This window comes from Haliotis rufescens, unplaced genomic scaffold (assembly GCF_023055435.1).
Source record: "Haliotis rufescens isolate VD_foot unplaced genomic scaffold, xgHalRufe1.0.p SCAF_14, whole genome shotgun sequence".
In the NCBI taxonomy this organism is placed as follows: Eukaryota; Metazoa; Mollusca; class Gastropoda; order Lepetellida; family Haliotidae; genus Haliotis; species Haliotis rufescens.
Window position 1 is genome coordinate 22615824 of NW_025963824.1, and position 21282 is coordinate 22637105.

The following is a 21282-nucleotide window of genomic DNA, read 5'->3' on the forward strand; positions in this document are numbered from 1 at the left end:
TCGTAAACTGCGCCGCCGCAGGCTATATTCAGTAAACAAATATTCAAAACTCTCCACAGCGCTTGGCGTATTCAATGACATTTCGTGTAGAGATGATAGATCACTGGGGGGAGCTTATGCACACTCGATGACCCCTGACGTCACAGGGTATTGTTTCGCCGGTGTGACTGGCAACAAAATACTACAAATTACGTCATAGGGTATGATCACGTGTTTGAAAAGTTTGTGGTACTGTATTCTAAAGGTAGGCCAAGTAACTTATATGCATACCTATTGAAATGAAATGCTAAAAGAAATATATCTCGGTACAAATAATGCAGTTTGTATTTGTTCTGAAAGCATCATTCTAAGCACTTATTTGTTCTTCCCTGCATACTAACTCGTTTCATTGCGGGAGAAGCAAACGCCTTACATGGCCTATTGTATTCACTAGAGGTCTCCATGTTGAACTGTACATGGGTTATCTTCCCCTCAATTTTCATAATTAACGCGATAATCTCAAGAGGATTTCAGTTATAATAGATAAAATATCTGAATGATTCTGAATGTATTTGAATATATTGAATACGATGTGAGCTGTATATTTATTAGACTTTACAATTAGTACAAATAAGAAACAAAATTAACTAATGGTAAAAAAGCAGAGTTATTATATAGAGTACATCACGTTCGTTTTAACACATTAGTCTACCGATGTAAACAACGTGAAGCACACAGCAGTAAGTAACAGCCGATTTCCACCTAGACAGCCATGTCGGACAACGAGGTAGAGGAGGTGTCTTTCCTTCCGGGTGAGTGACTACATTCTAGAAATCTGACCCCAGATATTAGGTGTTTATTTTTGTGATGAGGACGGAGCTTGCTGTCTGCAACGCCTGTCGGTGTCATTTTGACAGTTGACATCCTAACTGACAAAAAAAGTGAGCTCGTTATAATTTCTTGAATTGTAAATGAAGTATGCTTAATCGAAGTCTGCACATCGGAAACTGCTAAACAATGAGAGATGTGTCATCCGTACAGGGGCTTGGAGGGGTAACTCGGGTACTCGGGTCGGGTGGGTCCTGAGTACGACCCGGAACCCACACTGACAGTCTCGGGACGCAGTATCATCGTTGATACAACAGAATGCATCGGTTCAGTGTTTTTGTTGTATATTTTCATCAAATATAGCATAACATGCTCAAACAGGATAATGACTCATTGTAACTTTCGGGTATTTAAGGTACTTTTTCATGTTTTGTAACAACCACTTACTGAACATTACTACCATGTTTAACCCTCATGGTGCCTGGACGTCAGTCAGCCTGCAAACCGCTCAGTGCCGCACTGTGCTGACGTCGCGGTTACAAAAACGTATACATTGTATCAAAAGTGTTGCAACGTCTTTATTTCTTCACACAGTGTAACCAAATTGTAAAACATGCAACACGAGTTGATTGTCTTTCCAACAGTATCTAAAGTCACCAAATCCAAAAGATCTATGCACTGCCCAGCCATCAATAAAAGTGCTGGTATTATAAGTTTCCTACTTTTCCACATTAATCGTAATATGGAAGCACCCGAATATGGCAAGCAAAGTCAAGTAAGCGCCCTTGTTTGAAATCTAAATGACCAATGATTCATATCATTGGCAAGAACATGTCCTTACAGTGATAGACATATGATATTTATGTTGAAGTACACATTCACTGAGTATTTTCTGTGAGTTATATTTACCGATAAAAAATCCCGATGAAATTGTGCGTGTTTTTTACGTCAAAACAAAATTGACGGAAGTGGTCGTGATTAATTCATACGCAGACTGTTTCAAAGGTTATGTCACAAAAGGAATGACAGTTTGGAATGTATATATTGAAGAAATCCCGGTTACGTCCATGTATGTTTCAATGACCGTGCTCTTTTATTAGTGATAAAAACTTCGGGGTAATTGACATCGTACATTTTCAAAGGACAAAATGTGAAAAATCGCTAAACAGCCCTAACAATACTCAAATTGACATCGCTCAATATCGGCCATCATTGTTATTTCTTAATAATTAACAAGATTATACTAACGTAATACCACCCAAGAGTAAGTACATGTAGATTCAATCAAAATTGTTGAAACGTTTTCATGGGCAGCAAATCTATTCAACAAACCTATTTTCGATCACTCGCAACTCGGGCGCCATATGTCATTGTTTCACTATGACCACCAGAAAACATACATCCTCGTATCAGCTCGTATTTCGCACTTGGCTGCCTAACTTAGACCTTTGCTCAAAATATACTTGTATGGCCAGACCATGAAATACCACCTTTTCTTTCATTTAGTCATTTGATTTATAAATACGACTTTAGAAGTGTATTTACACCTAGCTAGGTATGTACATGTACATTTAAGGACATATGTGATAGTTTATTTCCACTAGTTTCCCATTACATCCCATTCTACTAAAGGAAACGTTTGAAATAGATAATGATCGTAGGTCAATGAAAGTAATGGAATTATTTGTCATAAAAGAAAAAATATATTCTTGGTATTGAACTTCGAAAATTTAACCAGCAAAATCTTTAATAAAAATGGTTTATTATGTCTTTCCTTATGTCTTGGCCTAGCTAAACTACAGCTTGGAGGGAAGATATACAAATTAAAATGGTGAAAAAAACCCAAAAGAATGCATTGATTTTGCTCTTAGACAAATATTTACTTAAAAAAAAATCTATTTCATACTTAGGATACAGAACAAAGTAGAATCTAATTACTACTATGTCACTGGTCGAAGTATTTGGTAATTAAGATAATGCAGAGTGAAAAAAGACATAAATATAACTATATAAAACCTCAAAACGAAATCACATTTACACTGAAAACCTTTTGTCTTTCAGAAATTGATTATCTATATATTGTGAGTAGATCTAATTACTTTAACTGTTTATGTTATAAATTGAACCATTCGAGATTCCAATAGATGAAGCTAAAATATTAAAAATCTAGGTTGTTTAATATTGGATCCATTTTGACAGCTTTCTCAAATAAATGCACATCAAGCCTTCAAAGAGATATGAAAAGCACATGTCAACATACCAAAATTAGAAAACTGCGCCAAATATTCTAACACTGTTAGTCAAATGATAAGCGGTCTCATCCACTTGTCGGTCGCCGTAGACATTTTCCAATCGTGATGTACTAGATATGCTTTCTAGTTCAGTCAAAGAGAATATTGTTATTTGGAAAATGAAACCACGTGTATCCATTATACTAACACAACATTAGATCAGCTGTTTCATGTGACGTCATCCACGTCACAACACGCGAGGTCAAATCACACGCACCTGTCCAAACGACAAATTCACAGTGGCGGGAAATCACCGACCGTCTGTTAGCCTATTTGAATAAAATTGCAGATTGTAACGAAATAAAATTAATTTTACTCATTGCTGATATTTCAGATGACATATCAAATAAGAGTTGAAGACTTGCAATAGATTATCATACGTTAATCGAGAGTGCAGTGTACATAAATAATTTGTAAATCTAATATTAATTTTTGATCTAATATCCATGGCAGAATGTTGGAAAACGAGCTATAATATATTCCATTTTCTGAAGAGATTAATAATGTGTATTTGATGATATATATGCATACACAATTGGTTATCAATTATCTTCTACAATCACAGCATATACCATGTACATTAGACTCACAGAAAATACTATTTCAGCAAACCAATCACAGCGCCATTATCACAATTTCAATGAAAGGAAAAACAAATCGAAATCGAACTTAACAGCACAGCGTATCCAAATACAAAAAGGTATTGATGTCATCATTGTAGAAGTTATGTTGATGTTTTCAGTAGTTGCATTATGTTTGTATCGCATGTACCATCGACAGAAACGGGGGCCGAGCTACCACATGTGGAACCGATCTTGACACAATTTGTTTACAATATGGCGTTGACTCACGTTAGATGTCGAGGCCACACTTTTGAAATCTCCATTTTCGACAAAATGTGAAACAGTTAGGGCAAGTCACTCACACGGGCAGGTAGTTTGAGCAATCACACATGACTCTTAGTCATTTCATATGAAAAAAGTAGCAGTTATTTGTCTGAACGGGCGAGTATGTAGGACAACCGGTAAACAAGAAATCGCGGCACAGATATGATGCGAACGTGCCCTGTCGATCACTTCGGGCTTGGCCATTCAATGTTTAGGTTCATGAACCTCCTGCCCATAAATATACACTATACCAACTTAATATTAACGATTATAGCTATCTTTCCATATCTTGAATATTTTCTGTAAATCAGCATCATAAACAAAAAGACAATCTGCACTGTCGGTTGGTATGTAGCACCGTGCTAAATCGTCATGACACACAGTCGATAAACATATGCAATACTTGAACAAAACATTTACGTGTTTGTGACATGGGTGCATAATCAAAATTCGCCGTCATTCGCTTGGTGTTCAAACATGGCACAAAAAGGCCGAGAAGAGCGGTAGCCACTTTACTAATCTCCCCATATTTCGCAATCCGTAGCATTGTATAAAGTAGGAGTTACACGATGTTAAAGCTAAGATGATTGGGGTGATGATGGTTATAGTTTTGACTTTGCGCACTCAGTGTTAAATATCAGAATTCACAGTTTAAAAAGGGCATTTTCTCGGGACCATATATGGTCCCCTGGCACTATGCGGGTGTGAAAAGTGAGGGACCATATATGGTCCCGTGGCACCAAGAGGGTTAAAGGACTGGAGTGAGTGAGTTGGGTTTTAACCCTCTGGATGCTGAGTTTTTTTTCTGACACACATTTTCCTAAGATCGGAAAAGTGAAGGTTGTGCGAGAATTGCTCTCACGCAGCACTGGATCTACCTCTGGCTATAAAATTACGCAGAGGTGGAGAATATTAAATTTCCTATTTGATGGTGTAAAGTTAACTGCAAATATTAAACCGGTTTAATTAAAATACACTTCTAAGTGTTGCCCGAGAATTTTTTCAGCTCGAAAAACAGTAAATTTCTCCGCTTTTTATCGTACACTGATAAAAGTACTGTGCGACGATTTTTTTTATTTACAAGCTTTACGGAATCTGAGCGAACAAAATACTGCGCAATATCTGAACGACATAACTATATATGGAGTTATATGCGTATGTATAACGACAAACATGCAATGCTAAAAAATAGTTTGCAGTAAATGACGAAAACTGATTTTTCTCTATGACGTCAAAAGGCGACAGAGATGTTACACACGTACAAAGAAAAGGGTGCATAACTCCGCTAAGCTTAGCACTAGTTTATTGTAACTCAGGTCACTTGGTGAGAATTAGCTGTGGGTAAGGATAATACATTTTCGTGGTGTTTTGTTCACGAGGAACCAAACTATTCCAACACAAATATCGATAAAAAAAACTGTATACGTTTAGTTGTTAAAAAACCCCATAAGAAACGATGAAATCGTGCTTCATAAAAAAGTGGTAATAGAGAAATGGATGGCCCTATCTAACCTATAACTAAGTCCTTAGATTCCAACATTCTCCTGAATGTGTAAGTGTAATTTGACTAATGTTGCACCATTATTAATGGAGCACTAGCCTTATCATCAAATGTAATGAAATACCAAAAATAATAACACCGTTCTATTTGACGTCATGGCTGGTTTTATGTCTTTCATAATGTCAGAGAAAGACGACACTGGTATTTTGATTAATATATATCTCCCCTAATTTTCGTTCATGATATGGAAAATGTCGATGTGTAAAACGGAATTTGAAAGCTCTATTGGTATAGTATTATCAGGATAATTGTATACGGTTGAACCAACAGCTAGGGTACTTGGCATGGGTTTTATTTTTATTCATTTTACAATTCCTGGAGAAATAAAGTGAACAGTTTAATATCCTGTGATCACAATATTGAAAAAAGAATGAACCCATTGATTATTATATATAATGCAAAACGAGAGAAATAATTTGTAAATTGTTTGTGGCTAACACGCACCTGGCGAATCGTTAGATATCATGGTCCTGTGTATCAAACGACAAAAAAAATAAAATTTTCCAAGACCAAGACAATTCTTTCAGAAATGTGTGCATATCTTTTAACGAAAAATATTATCCATTTTGTTAAAGTAATATATTCAGTTTTAGTTATGAAATAAAATGAAACAGCTATTCAAAGACATTGATGAACTTATGATACTGACTATTACACATCCCAGGAAATACGCACATGCTGCAGTTACATTTACGCTTCTTCTTGTAACACTTGTCCATAGGAAAGAAATATCGTATTCGACACTAAAAACCTATCAATTGTTATGTAAACAATGTTCAAACAAACAGGAGATTATCAAAGGTCCGTTCATACATGTTGTGGCTTATATTTGCGTATGATATCATTTTGAACATTGACAAATATCCAAAGGGAAATTAATTGTATGAAAAAATGTATAAAACATATGCAAAATCTACATCATAACTGAAACTGTAAACAGCATGATACAATGATCGTGTGCAACTCTCATTCAAGGACCATCACCTCAAAGAAATTACCAAATATGTACAACAATGTTGACGTATGACATCACTACCTGTGACCGACTTTTACAAAATGGCGTGTTCACTGTCAACAGTACGCGAGATTTTACGAGGGGACTTTCGTCGATTCAGGGATCACATATACATAAATGTGACATGTAAGTAATCAGAAACATTCTGACAATCTATGTACTGTTATTTGTTGTTATAATTTTCATTGAAACAAACCGCAATAGTCAGAAATTCCGATAAATACCGTTGTCGTTGTGCATGATTTTGCGTCAGTCGTGGCGTCACACAGGACGGTAACTTTGACAATTTCTGTTGAAAATATCAAATCATTGCAATGTATCTATTTTAAACACTAGCCAATATGGCGAAAAGTTCACTTTGGCGTTCGTGTTTGCGTATTTTCCAAAACATTCGAAACGATTCTCGGGTTATCAGAGACGTTTTGGAATGATCATTGGTGATTTCATAAAAGACAGATACCCATGATCACTAATATGCTATTTTTGAAATTCATTTCTCCGAGTAAATATCCTAAATTTAGATTTCAAAACATGCTGTAAATAACGCTATGAGAGGTGATTTAGTAATTTGTAAAAATGGCGACATTTACGATGTACCTAATTTTCAGAGGTCATTTTCAGTACTTTTGCTTGGCCTAAAATGCCAGTGGATGATATCACAGAACACAGAATTTCCCACCTTATTCAAAACTGTGAAGTGTATTTGTGTGGGTGATATATTTTGAATTTTATTCGACTTCAAAGTGAGGGTTGTAGAGGAAGGACATATATGTCCCTCTGGCATCCAGGGGGTTAACGCCGCTTTATACAGTATTCCAGTTATATCACGGCGTGTCAGCTTAATGTGGGAGGAAAGCCTGAAGTGATGCAGGTCTCAGACGTTTACCACTTCTGTGAAACCCACGAGCACCATTTTCCTTCATCTTGTTCAAGTTAATCAGTCAACACAAACAAATGTAAAGAATACTTCCGGACACTGTCATGACATCATGAACTTTTTATCTCTGCAGTGAACTGAAATCAGATCAAGCGTTAGTGTGTTTGTTATCTGCAAATATAAGGGACTGCCAGCCCCCTTTTGGTAAGGCTCAGGGGTCTTATTTAGAAGGCATTGGGGACTCAGCAGTGTTGTATGTGGGACGCAAATAGAATCATATTTGGCACGCAGGTTCAACATTTAAAAAAAAATATAATGGTGTACAGCTGTGCTTATAATTTTCTTTTATATACTTAATTTTTTCAGAATCTAACATCAAATCTCATCTTTTTATTGCCTAAGAACGAGTTCTATTGGTTTTCGCCTGTGGTTCACATTCTGCCTTTGAATTCTGACGTGCTTTTGAGATTTGTGTTAAGTAGTATTCGGGATTCAGGGTTGAGCAAATGAGACTGTTATAAATTAGATGGTATTGACTATTCAGTATTCAGGAGAGAGTGGTTGGCACCCTCATATAATCAACAAGAAACATTTCAATAATCATAAGAAATCAACTAAAAGTGGTCAGTTGTACAATTCAAACTATATTATGTTTATTGTAAGCATTTGTTAATGAATCCCTATCAAATAGTGATGATACCAAGTGTTGCGAAAAAGTGAGTGTGTCAATACTGTCATGCCCCACCAGTGGCACCCATCAGAAACCATGCAAAGTTATTTGTTAACCTGAAAAAACATGGGAACAATTCTGGTACATGTCAATATATGAAATTGCATTTGTCACTGATACGTTAAATTTGGAAATGTTTGAAAGCTTTCCTAAGACCTTGAATGCTGTAACCCCGATCAAACAACTTTTGAGCAAGAGTCGTATGATGCTCTTTGAAATCTTTGTAGAAAGAGCATGCCTGGTTGTACGTCAAAAGTTGTGAAATGTAAGACAACAAAGATGGAGCTACAGGAATATTCCTCAACTTAAAGGGAAGGTTGACTTGTTCCTGGGGTATCTAACTGTAAAACTAATGTGATAGCTGCTGAATGTAGCCTGTGAAGTAAGAAAAAAACATATCATTTTCTGGTCATGTTCTGTAATGTTTTCATTGTTTTTGAGAATTGCTCAAATTTACAGCCTTTGTTTTCATTGAGTGGGTATTTTGTGTATCCGATAAATCTATGTGCTGTCTTTTGAAAGTATGAAGTCAGATGTGAAATTGTTATGAAAATGTTGAGTATCAGTCAGATTAGCAGATAGAAGCATTCCTACCAAACATTTATGCTTCTCACATCTGTTGACCGTTGGTGCTCTCATTTGCCTTGAACAGTTTGTTAACAGTTATATAAAAACAGTTATATGAATATAAAAAAAAAATGCACACCACCTCACATGATGATAATCTTGTAAATACTTTCTTGTGACCTAATCATTCAACATAAAGAAGTTCAGATGCTTTTTTCTTTTCAATTATAAGATATGTTTTGTGCCACATCCTAGTATACTGCTGGGGCTGTACAGAACACAGGTTGCGCATTACTTGTCTGAGTGACAGCTGGTACAACAGGATGTATATACTGCTGCACCTCCCTGCAATTGCATGCCAAACTACAATAAGCTGCTTTATGGTTGAAAATCATCTTCCTAATAAGGCATATGTGGCACCACATATCCCCAATCACACACAATATGTAGCACCGCATATCACATACAAGATATGTGGCACCACATATCCTAATCACATACAAGATAAAAAGCTGTTTTACATATGTGGCACCACATATTCCCATTCACAAACAATATGTGGCACCACATATCCCCAAACACATACAAGATATAAAACTGTTTTACATATGTGGCACCACATATCCCAATTCACAAACAATATGTGGTACCACATATCCCCAATCACATACAAAATATAAAGCTGTTTTACATATGTGGCACCGCATATAGCCAATCACACACAATATGTGGCACCGCATATAGCCAATCACATGCAAGATATGAAGCTGCTTTATATATGTGGCACCACATATCCCGGATCACATACACGATATAAAGCTGTTTTACATATGTGGCACCACATATCCCCAATCACATACAATATGTGGCACCACATATAGCTAATCACATACAAGATAAAAAGCTGTTTTACATATGTGGCACCACATATCCCCATTCACATACAATATGTGGTACAGCATATAGCCAATCACATACAAGATATAAAACTGTTTTACATATGTGGTACCACATATCCCCAATCACATACAATATGTGGCACCGCATATAGCCAATCACATACAAGATAAAAAGCTGTTTTACATATGTGGCACCACATATCCCCATTCACATACAATATGTGGCACCGCATATAGCCAATCACATACAAGATAAAAAGCTGTTTTACATATGTGGCACCACATATCCCCATTCACATACAATATGTGGTACCACTTATCCCCAATCACATACACGATATAAAGCTGTTTTACATATGTGGTACCACATAGCCCCAATCACATACAAGATATGAAGCTGCTTTATATATGTGGCACCACATATCCCCCATCACATACACGATATAAAGCTGTTTTACATATGTGGCACCACATATCCCCAATCACATACAATATGTGGCACCGCATATAGCCAATCACATACAAGATAAAAAGCTGTTTTACATATGTGGCACCACATATCCCCATTCACATACACGATATTAAGCTGTTTTACATATGTGGTACCACATATCCAAAATCACAGAGCTCCACATAAGCTGCGTATCTGCGTAAAATACGCATCAGAAATGCAGAAATATGCAGTAAAATAAAATCCAAGCGTATCAAATACGCAACGAACATTACAGATACGCTACAAAAATAAAACTTGTGTTTATCATCAAAATATTGTGAAGTAACCCTGCGTATTCGATTAGCGAAATAGCAACTTATTTGGAAATTATAAACGGGCATTCCGTCAACCTTGCCAAACTCCACGATGACAGTTACATCATGATCATTTGCCATAACACTTTCTTGTGGAAGTATCGTGGTATTTTTGAGTCCTATAAAGCTCTCTAACCCACATGACACCGGTTTGCAGGGACAAGATGAATAGTGTTGTTAAATATTTAACTTAAATACCCACATGTGTAAAAACTGTTTTACATATGTTCGTATCACATATCCCCAAGCCTAGTAAATAGATAGAAAAAGTTGGCAAAAATGCCCTGCAGATAATGTAATAACGTAAGCAATTGGGGATCTATATATTGATGATTTTATTTGAATTTTATCAATTTATATCCACTAGTTTTTTACACTCTTACCAGATGGTAGAAGAATAACCTGTAAGCAACCTCAGCAGAATGATCCTGGTCACTAATACCACCGAGATCACGCAAATCTTACTTCAATGAAATCTTTTCCTTTATGTGAACATGATCATTTCAACCATTCGGCAGAGGACACAAGAGATCATGCCAGTGGCTCCGTCACTCATAAGGTATGCTTCCACGAGATTCAGCTGTCATATTCAAAATGTCAAAATTAAATACCTTGTCATTATGCCATTGCTGGACCAGGCATGGGCAGTCAGAATACCGTGTTCATCTGTGTACTTACTGAGGATGCATCTAAATGTAAACAGATTTAGCACTTGAGGTGATTTATTTGTGAGTGTTGCAAGATGTTACAATGATATTTGATACAGCTCATCTTATGGACTGTTTATGTATTTGTATTTATGTATTATGTAAGACAACATACCATTGCTGTGTATTTCAGGCATGTGTCAGCTTGATGTCTGTACATAGTCCCACCATGCATTCATGCTTGATGAAACATACTCTGTGCATGCTCTTACCATGCATTCTTGCTCTTGGTGAATCATATAAGGGTAACATTGATGTGCTCAGCTATCTCAAAAGGTTTGATTAAAAATATACTTTAATAAACAATATGCCTCCATTTTCACATGTCTGACAAACATTGATGAAAATTATTTGTTTGTAAACAAATTATTATAAGATATTATCATCATCATCATCATCATCATCATCATCATCATCATCATTTAATTATTATTATTATTATTATTATTTGTTTGTTGCCTTATCTTGCATATTTACAATTTTTTCATCCTACATAAAAATGAAATATTGGATATTAAATGGCTATGAAATGAAGCCCTGATAATATGTGTGGTTTACATAGTTAATAGCTTCCTAGTTTGACATGTGGAGACTTGATGTGTTGGAGAAAGCTTCATTTAGGATTTTATCTATTTATCATTATAATGACAATTTTATAAATGCTATGTTTCTCCTATCAACAAGCTGTGGCAGCTATACAGTCAGAAACACCTGTCGTAGGTTGTGTGTGTGTGTGTGTGCGTGCGTGCGTGTATGTGTGCTTGCATGCGTGCCTGTGTGTCAGATATCTTAGTTGAATATCTCGCATGTAGCTGTCACGTTTTAACTCGTTCAGCACAACTGTGTTTGTTCAATCATCTACATTCAACATGACAGTTTGGTTTCCATTTTAAACTTAAAGTTATTTTGGACCATCATACTCACATTTACTCTGATAAATCAGGTTTAGAAAATTATTTTTATTTTCTTTAGTCCAAAGAAATAAATTGCTACAGAGTTACCACTTACCTAATGGTAAATAGAGAACCTCACCCATGTGTGTTTTGATATTAAAGGGACAGAACTTTGACGGTTCTGTGCTTTTTTAATTCAAACTTGAAATAGTTTCCGAGGGTGACGTGACATACCAAATTTATTTTTCAAAACTATAGAGCTCCGCACAGCGAAGCTGACAATGCAAGCCCTGCGCAGAGTAAACTGGCTTCAGGAATGTTATTTATTAGAGGCAATTTTTTTATAAAGTGTGTGTGTTTTTCTCATGGCTGAGAAACTACAAACTACTAATTGCCCGATTAAGAAGCCAGTGTTTGTCAAAGCCTACATTACAATATAAATATGCCTCGGTCATATGAAGCCAATCACTCTCCTACATAGAGGTTCCTTGTGGCCAGCCTAGTACCTCGGTCACATCTTACACAGTCCATTCATGTGTTTTTCATCGGTTTCATTTTGGCGTCTACACATTTAGATAAACAGAACTTTCATAGAGAAAGTATCCCAAAACGTGAAAAACTAGTTCCGTTTGCATATTTATCCTCCACATGCTTATAATCTTCAAAGCCCTATGGCGATCGACTGTGCGATATCGTCACTTTGATGTGTAAAGGTATATTGTCAAGCACCTCACCTTTGCTGTTGGAGTAGCATATCTATATAATTATGCAAAACAATATGTAGAGCACACAAAAAGGTTTGCATAAGACCTGTCTGTTTTTATATAAGATATCATTATTATGTGCAGCCTCTTGAAGGATGTTGATAAAGTGTACTTTAAAAATATTTAATCAAATTTTAATAATGATGACTCCCTCAATAGCATCCAACTTTAGAAATGTCGGACAAGTCCATTTTACAAGCAGGTGGGTTAAGTTTGGTATTTCCCGCATATTTAAACAATCCTCATGTCGATTACCTGTACTTTTTTTTCCAATACTGATTGTCATATCTAGCCCACTTTTTGGATGCAATCGTTCGGCCATCACGTTTATCTACGTTACTAGCCCAGCTACATCTATGGGGAACAACTTCCTAGACACTTCCCTCTCAAAAGTAACGTTGTCCAATATATGACATCATCAAGTTGTGAGTGCATATTTGAATTTCCAGAAATGACATCACGTTAGAACAATGTCTTATCGTGAAATAAACCATGCTTCATTCTTCATTGTCCTTTGCAATTTATCACGTAACTGTCTTATATTTCAGAATCTGTGCTTTTCTTTACGAACAGGAAAATCTTTCTTCTAACCTTTTCAGTTTGTTAAAAGTATTAACCAGTGTCTTGAGTGTAAAGTGTACAGCTAACCAGCATCAGCGCAAGAGAGAGTAGTGATGCCATTTGATTGTGACATCATGGTAACTGATGTCACAATGGTCTGCAAAGTATTGTAGCCAATTTCATTGTAGTGGAGATATCACTTAATCTCACCTCAGTGATAACTCCTAGGGAAGCCAGTTTGGGATGATAAATGTGGTAGTCCACAAGAAAATGTTACTTGTCCGTCCTGAACTTTTCAAGCAGTTTATGTTAACTTTGAACCCTGTAATTTGAATATATTTTCTCAGTAGTTTCAACATTAGCACTTGTCTTTTTTGGTATTTTATATTTGTAACTGTTTCTGCTTTATTTCTCCCTTCTATTATGGCAGGGGAGAATGGAATACAAGTGAACCTCTCATCAAGATGCTTAAATGTGCATTTTCTATTGTAAGTGCACCCACAAGAAGAATATCGGTACTTTTGATCCCTCTTAAAATTCAGCAAATGTCTTTTCACCATGATCTAGTTAATAAATATTTGTTATGTTGAAAATTGTGCCTTCCTATTCATTAAAATTGATATTAATATTCTTTTCAATTTGTGAATTGACAGGTTGACTTTGTGAATCATACTATGCATTAAGCATGTTTTTCTCCAGTTTACCCGTGTCAAATACATGTGTCACTGCCTTCATACCATAAACATTTTGTGTAAAAAGAATCTTTTTCCATGTGTGCCCTTAAGGCACTGGGAACTTGTCTTATCTTACTATATTTGAATTTGATGGGTCAATGGTGTTTTGATTAATTCCCATGTACCTCGCTACTGTAGTTTTCAACTGTAAAAAATCTACCCTGTCATCATGGCAACAGCCATTTTACTGATATCTGTAATCTCTGCAATTCAAGCTCCTTACAGCAAACAGTGTTTGTCATATAATAGCAGGGCTGGGACGGGTAACTCGGGTACTCGAGTCGGATGGGTCCTGAGCAGGACCCGGGTACCCACAGGACTACCCGGACCCATGGTTAGTCCCATGATTATGTTGTTTAATGACAAAAACTCACTATAGCTCAATGGTTACACTACAAGTCGCTAATGTTCGCATTTCTTTTTGTACAATGCTCACATTCATCAAAAGAATTATCAAAAGAATAGTGTAATATACTGACCGAAACTTTTTTGCGAGAGCTGTGACGTTTCACAGACTTGGGTTAGAGTAGCTTCCCTTTGATAAAGGGCAGTTAGTCTAGCAGACAGACCGATGGATTGCCATGAAATGTTGTTTTGCATATATGTAGTTACGCCATTCTATAAGAAACAGGTTTCAGTTGGAACTATATCGGCTTCTGTCGCTGTCCGACTGACACATCACTTACCTTCTGACGTAATATAGATCTATATTAATGGCACATTCCAGGAAGACTTGCATTGTTTAGGTAATGTTTGTGAGAGATAGGAAGAGATTTTCGAGCCCAGAATTGAAAAATGACGTATGATAAAGAGGTTATTGCGCTTGTGTCTATGGGAATTAGCTCACCATGCCTCGATAAATACAATATTTATTCCTAATACAGGATATTTACCATCCCCAAACACACTCGCCTGATAACCTCTACATATTAACATAAGGACATAACTATAGTGAACATGGACCAGAGACAGAGCAGCTTGCTGTGGGAAGGCGGGAGCAAGGTCTGGAGGTTCCTGTGCTCGACCAATATCTAAACAAGTTAGACTGTGTATGTTAAACCATAGGGAGGAGTCAGTTGTTTATCATGTACTGAGATGACTCAGTTAAAGATTGCCATTTTGTTTATGATGATATCATTCGGTTTTCACCCTAATCTGTGTAATTGAATGCCACTCAGCATGCTCAGTGTCCGACCCTGTGGCAAGGGATGCATGATCTCTTTTTGTTTCAGCTGACTCGCCTAAGGTGGTTGGTCAACACCCCAGGTGGATTAACTACTTATGTAACTGTGGACAGTCCTCCTTTAGGAGAATGTTCTGTAGTTGGATTAAGAATTAAGGTGACAGGCCAGTTAAGATGGATAACACTGAGACACTAATTAACTTACTTACTTACTTACTTTGGAGATTTAACGTGCGCTTTCCGACTGATGCGTATTTCGCACACGGGCCCGGCCAGGCCATTTAATGTGTTTCCGAAAGGGGCGAAGGTGGTCTGTGCAACCCAAGAGGGGGGTTTTAGGGGTTGCTTATATAGAATTTGGGAATTTTGAGATTTGGAATAGATGCCGATGGGATTGGGGAGGAGAACTAAGGGAGCTGGGTAATTAAGAGTTTGCTTGGCATTTATATGGAGCAGTCAGAATAGAGACACCCAGCCACTGTGTTGTGAACTTGTTTTCTGAACCTACTACTTTTGTCAGTCTAATCAAGATACTCCCTTGCCACAGCCAAATGTTTCAGTCTGAACTCATTTGACAGAGGCATCGGTAAGTTAACACCTGTATTAATTTGATAACAGATTCACAAACCCTAAGTTTCAATACATTTCAAAGAAAACAAATTCAACCTCCATTTATTACTCAAGATAATGTTGTCCAAACTATCATTATGTTACTTGTAAATCAGTAGCACAAATATGAATGAAAAATCAAAATGTGTAAATGACAAGATGAATAAGGAATGAAAAGCATAAAGATTTCAGATGTTATTAAATTTGTGTATTATATTGTCCTCCCCTTCTCTGCACCTAAACAGCAATGAATGTAATCAAAACATGCAGAAACAAAAACATACATGGCCTCAAGTGCAGGCAATCTGCATGCTGAGGATGATTTTATGGCTGCTTGTTGCCAGTTATGTTTTTCCTGAGTCAAAGGCTTTTGCAGCGGTTGAAATTTAAATTATTTTGATATATTGTTTGAGAGCTTTCGACAATGGACGATGCTATCCGTAAACCCATTTTGTTTTGTATGATGCCTGACTTATGTTCTCAGATTTCGTTGCTACTTACCATGTTCCCAACACCATAAAGCAACATGTTTTCATAAAGCATGTACAAGATAAATTAATACATTCCAAGTCGGAGGTATTTTGATGGTGCGATGTCAGACACATCTTTTGCTGTGAGAGATGTTATTGACGTAAACTCAACTCTTTCTCTACATATCGTCATGCACACACTTTAGAATGTGGGCATTCAGATGTAAATGTTGTATCATAAACAACATGAACAAGTTATCCACAACACATCAATACAAGATGTACAATAGTGTCACATCATTTACATGACAGTCAAATAATATATGTTGATTCAACCCTACAAAGTGTCAGGTGTAAAATGCATACCTTTGAACCTAATATCCAGATGTAAATAATGTATCAAAATGAGTTATCCACCTTCGTACTAGATCTACACCTTCAATAAATCCATGGTCTCTTTCCTCTTGTATGGAATCAAGTGATGTATATACGTATATATGTCAATATGGACATATCCCACCTCACTTCAAACATGCACACCATACAGTAGGAAATAACACTGAACATTATCTAGCCCCCCACCTGTCACTTCCTCGTTATAACGCTAGCGACCTTATTTCCTTTTCTCAGTATAGAGAAAGTTGTCAGTTTGAGGGACAGCTGTCACCAATGCAATCGTTGAAACACCGTCGGAAGCGAGGGGCCTCTTCTACAATACAGATGGAGGAACGAAGCCTCATTGATGAAGGTTTGTCTATTTCACTTTGACATCAGCTAATGCTGTGTTTGTTTGAATCTCCCCAGCCATGTGTCCTGCCTCACAGAGACATATGTCCACACCCACCATGTGCTTCAGTGCAGGACCAACATGGCCATGTGTTGATAAGTTTTCTACTCTGAAGCTACTAAGTTTTGTTATCACTGTCAATATATCCCTATAACTGCGTGTTTGACTTGACAAGGTAATCAATATAAATCTAACACATGTGTCAACATTGCATTTGTTTATGTTGTGTTAGGGTTTTACAGGTTATCCTATACACAAATGTGGTATATCAGTCAATATGTTATGTCCATTCCACTATATTAACAGTTTCTGTATAATTACATTTAGTGTATTTGGTACAGACCATTTGCATCATTGTTTTACTTGTATACCACACCATAGAAATTGAAATTAGTACTGAATGGCTAACCTGAGCCAGTTGGCACATGTCTCTCATTACGAATCATTGTCCATTGTATAATTAAAGACAGACAGACAATAGTTTATTAACGTCTCACTCCTGTACATACATAAAACAGCTTTATACAACTTGACATAGATAAAATGTACAGAACCATTCAGTAGAATTATGAGAGACGAATTATCACAGAATTTATACATAAATGATATAAAGATATATAGTAATAAGTTATCCATATAAAAGATGTTTTCTACGATTAAGAATTAAAAAGCAGACTTTGGCAAGTATAAAACACACACTGGAGTCACTGAAAATAAAACAAAGTTTGTCGACATCAGGCATATCTAAAACATTATAAGATTTAGCAATACATTCATTAAAAAGAGTTGCCCTGATATCATCATATAATGCGCAGTGAAACAAAACATGGACCTCGTCTTCTACGCTGTCATTACAGTGAAAACATCTTCTATTATTGACAGGTACACCTTCGTATCGACCGGTTTCCACTCGAATAGGAGCCACACCACATCTAAACTTGGCTAGTGCCGATCTATAGTTTCTGGGCATCTTATTTGAAACATAGTATAATTAAATGTACTGACGGACCTTATCTCCCAGCATGATAAAACCACTAAAGAATGCATCCTGTAAGTAGCAATGCCAAGGACAACTTGGTTAATAAAGGGGAGCAATTGATGTGTGAAATATGTCCTTGTCTTGTAAATAAAATGGAGATGAATTTGTGCCTGTGTTACTTATTGCCTGCATGTTTTATTGATCTTACATTTAAGCACTGTATACTTAATATCAAGGATCCTTGCAGGCAATATGAGGGTCCTCCTGTGAGGTAATGAAATGGTGTTGTGTCTTCATTAAATCATTCCTTTAGAGCCTGGAATGAATCAGGGATTATGTAGACAGTTATGATTGATGGATAAAATAACAGACACCCATAATTGCTCTTTATAAGCTGTAGGGACAATGAATATTAAGTATTGTGCGTCCCTTCTGACGCAGTATATTTTTTTTCTGCAACCATTCTATCATTGTGTGTACTGGACACACATTTGTGTGTCATGTGAAACTAAAAGCCTGCTGCTCTCAAGCACTATAATATATTGTCTGTAACCATGACAACAGGTTCAAAGCTAACCAATCACAGCTATGGTATATTGTCAATAACAGGTTCTGAATTAACCAATCAGCTGTGGTATTGTCTGTAACAGGTTCACCAATTACAGATATAGTATTGTGTATAACAATGCCATAGATAACCAATCGCAGATGTATATTGTAATAACAATGTAATAATTAACCAGTCATGCTAATTACAGCTGTGGTATTGTCTATGTGAACATCATAGTTAACCATTCGAAGATGTATATTGTAATAACAACATAATAATTAACTAATCCTGCTAATTACAGCTGTGGTATTGTCTGTGTGAACATCATAGTTAACCAATCACTGATGTATATTGTAATAACAATGTAATAATTAACTAATCCTGCTAATTACATCTGTTGCATTATCTATGTGAATACCATAGTTATAACCATTCGAAGATGTATATTGTAAAAACAACATAATAATTAACTAATCCTGCTAATTACATCTGTTGCATTGTCTATGTGAATACCATAGTTAACCATTCGAAGATGTATATTGTAATAACAACATAATAATTAACTAATCCAGGTCATTACATTTGTGGCATTGTCTATGTGAACACCATAGTTAACCAATCGCAGATGTATATTGTAATAACAACATAATAATTAACTAATCCTGCAAATTACAGCTGTGGTATTGTCTACGTGAACACCATAGTTAACCAATCGCAGATGTATATTGTAATGACAACATAATAATTAACTAATCCTGCTAATTACAGCTGTGGTATTGTCTACGTGAACACCATAGTTAACCAATCGCAGATGTATATTGTAATAACAACGTAATAATTAACTAATCCTGCAAATTACAGCTGTGGTATTGTCTACGTGAACACCATAGTTAACCAATCGCAGATGTATATTGTAATAACAACGTAATAATTAACTAATCCTGCTAATTACAGCTGTGGTATTGTCTATGTGAATACCATAGTTAACCATTCGAAGATGTATATTGTAATAACAACGTAATAATTAACTAATCCTGCTAATTACAGCTGTGGTATTGTCTATGTGAATACCATAGTTAACCATTTGAAGATGTATATTGTAATAACAACGTAATAATTAACTAATCCTGCTAATTACAGCTGTGGTATTGTCTATGTGAATACCATAGTTAACCAATCACAGATGTATATTGTAATAACAACGTAATAATTAACTAATCCTGCTAATTACAGCTGTGGTATTGTCTATGTGAACATCATAGTTAACCAATCGCAGATGTATATTGTAATAACAATGTATTAATTAACTAATCCTGCTAATTACAGCTGTGGTATTGTCTATGTGAACATCATAGTTAACCAATCGCAGATGTATATTGTAATAACAACATAATAATTAACTAAACCTGCTAATTACATAAAAATGGCAAATGTCTACTGGTTACGATACCTTAACTACTAGGCAGTTTGGCAAGGAGTACAGGACTAGTGCCAGTTTCTAATGCCGCTAGTAGGTACACTTTTCACTTACCATTTATTTATGGTGTCAGAATTTGATGAGACATCCAGAAATGAGGTAGACAGTCTGCAAGTTTAACAGCTAGTCTGAAGCCCGAGTCTAGTAACTTTATTTTCCACCTAGTTATATCTTAGGAGCAGGCCATATGTAAAGAGTGAATCTACTGAAAGTGACAGTTCAGGACAAGTTGGGGCAAGTAGACTGGTCCACTGTGTCCCTTATTATTTCTGCCTGCCTCATTGGTCTAGTAGATAGGGCATGTGCCCGGAGAGCGGTTCGATCCCTGGCCATAGCGAATGAAGTTCAGAGATGGTACTTGTTGTTACCCTGCCTGGTACTCAGCATTGGGATGAAACAAGGACTGTCTGGCTCGGAGATTGTATGCTGTGTCTGAGTGGGCTGGTTATCCATGTTAAACTGCACCATGGTAGCACAGTGACCCCACTTTCACCTTGACCATGTTGACCTCTCAGTACTTCTGAGTCAGTATTGATGTTGATGCTGTCAGTCACTGTTTTGTCTGGTCCAGACTTGTATATTTACAGACCATAGTGATATAGCTGGAATGTTTCAGGCACAGCATTCACTCCTTAACTCACTCATCTACTATTTTGACAATTGTTTGATTTCACAATACATAAGTGTTCGAATTTTGGGCATTGAATGTCAAAGGGTACTTGTCTTAGCCCTAATGTTAAAAGCATGTGATTCACAGAGTCCCTAGATTAAAATACTATAGCAGCAAACCTGTCCCCAGGAACCCCTTTGATTTGGAACACCATATGTGATCCTAAGTTGTTTATTTCCATGAATTATGTTTAACAGTTTCATTGATTTACCTGTGTCCATACAAGTAGGCAGTATAATATCAGTGTATCCCGGATTACCAGATGTTGCTATTCATTATGACGTAGAGGACTGATGGGATCTGGGATATATACAGAGGTGATTTAAACACCTACTGACAAACTGTGTGTGTGTGTGAGCAGGGGGTGGTTGTGCTGGGAAACTTATCTGGATCCAAACGTAAGTTGATAGATTGTGGCAACATTTCCAGACATTGAGGCACTGCCTGGGCTCACTAA

The 21282-nt window shown here is 36.5% G+C and overlaps 1 protein-coding gene across 3 annotated transcripts in view; it reads left to right on the forward strand.

Moving 5' to 3' along the window:
* The first annotated feature begins 630 nt into the window (after positions 1-630).
* Positions 631-21282, forward strand: part of LOC124115130 (glutamyl aminopeptidase-like) — a 54503-nt gene continuing 33851 nt past the window's right edge. The window contains exons 1-2 of one of the 3 annotated variants that reach the window (XM_046475959.2): positions 681-791; positions 16993-17110. In XM_046475959.2, the coding sequence (XP_046331915.2) occupies positions 17032-17110 (79 nt within the window). In that variant the 5' untranslated portion in view covers positions 681-791; positions 16993-17031. Of the gene's footprint in view, positions 792-16992; positions 17111-21134; positions 21224-21282 lie in introns of those variants that run through there. The other 2 variants (XM_046475960.2, XM_048395159.1) reach the window with 2 other exon arrangements.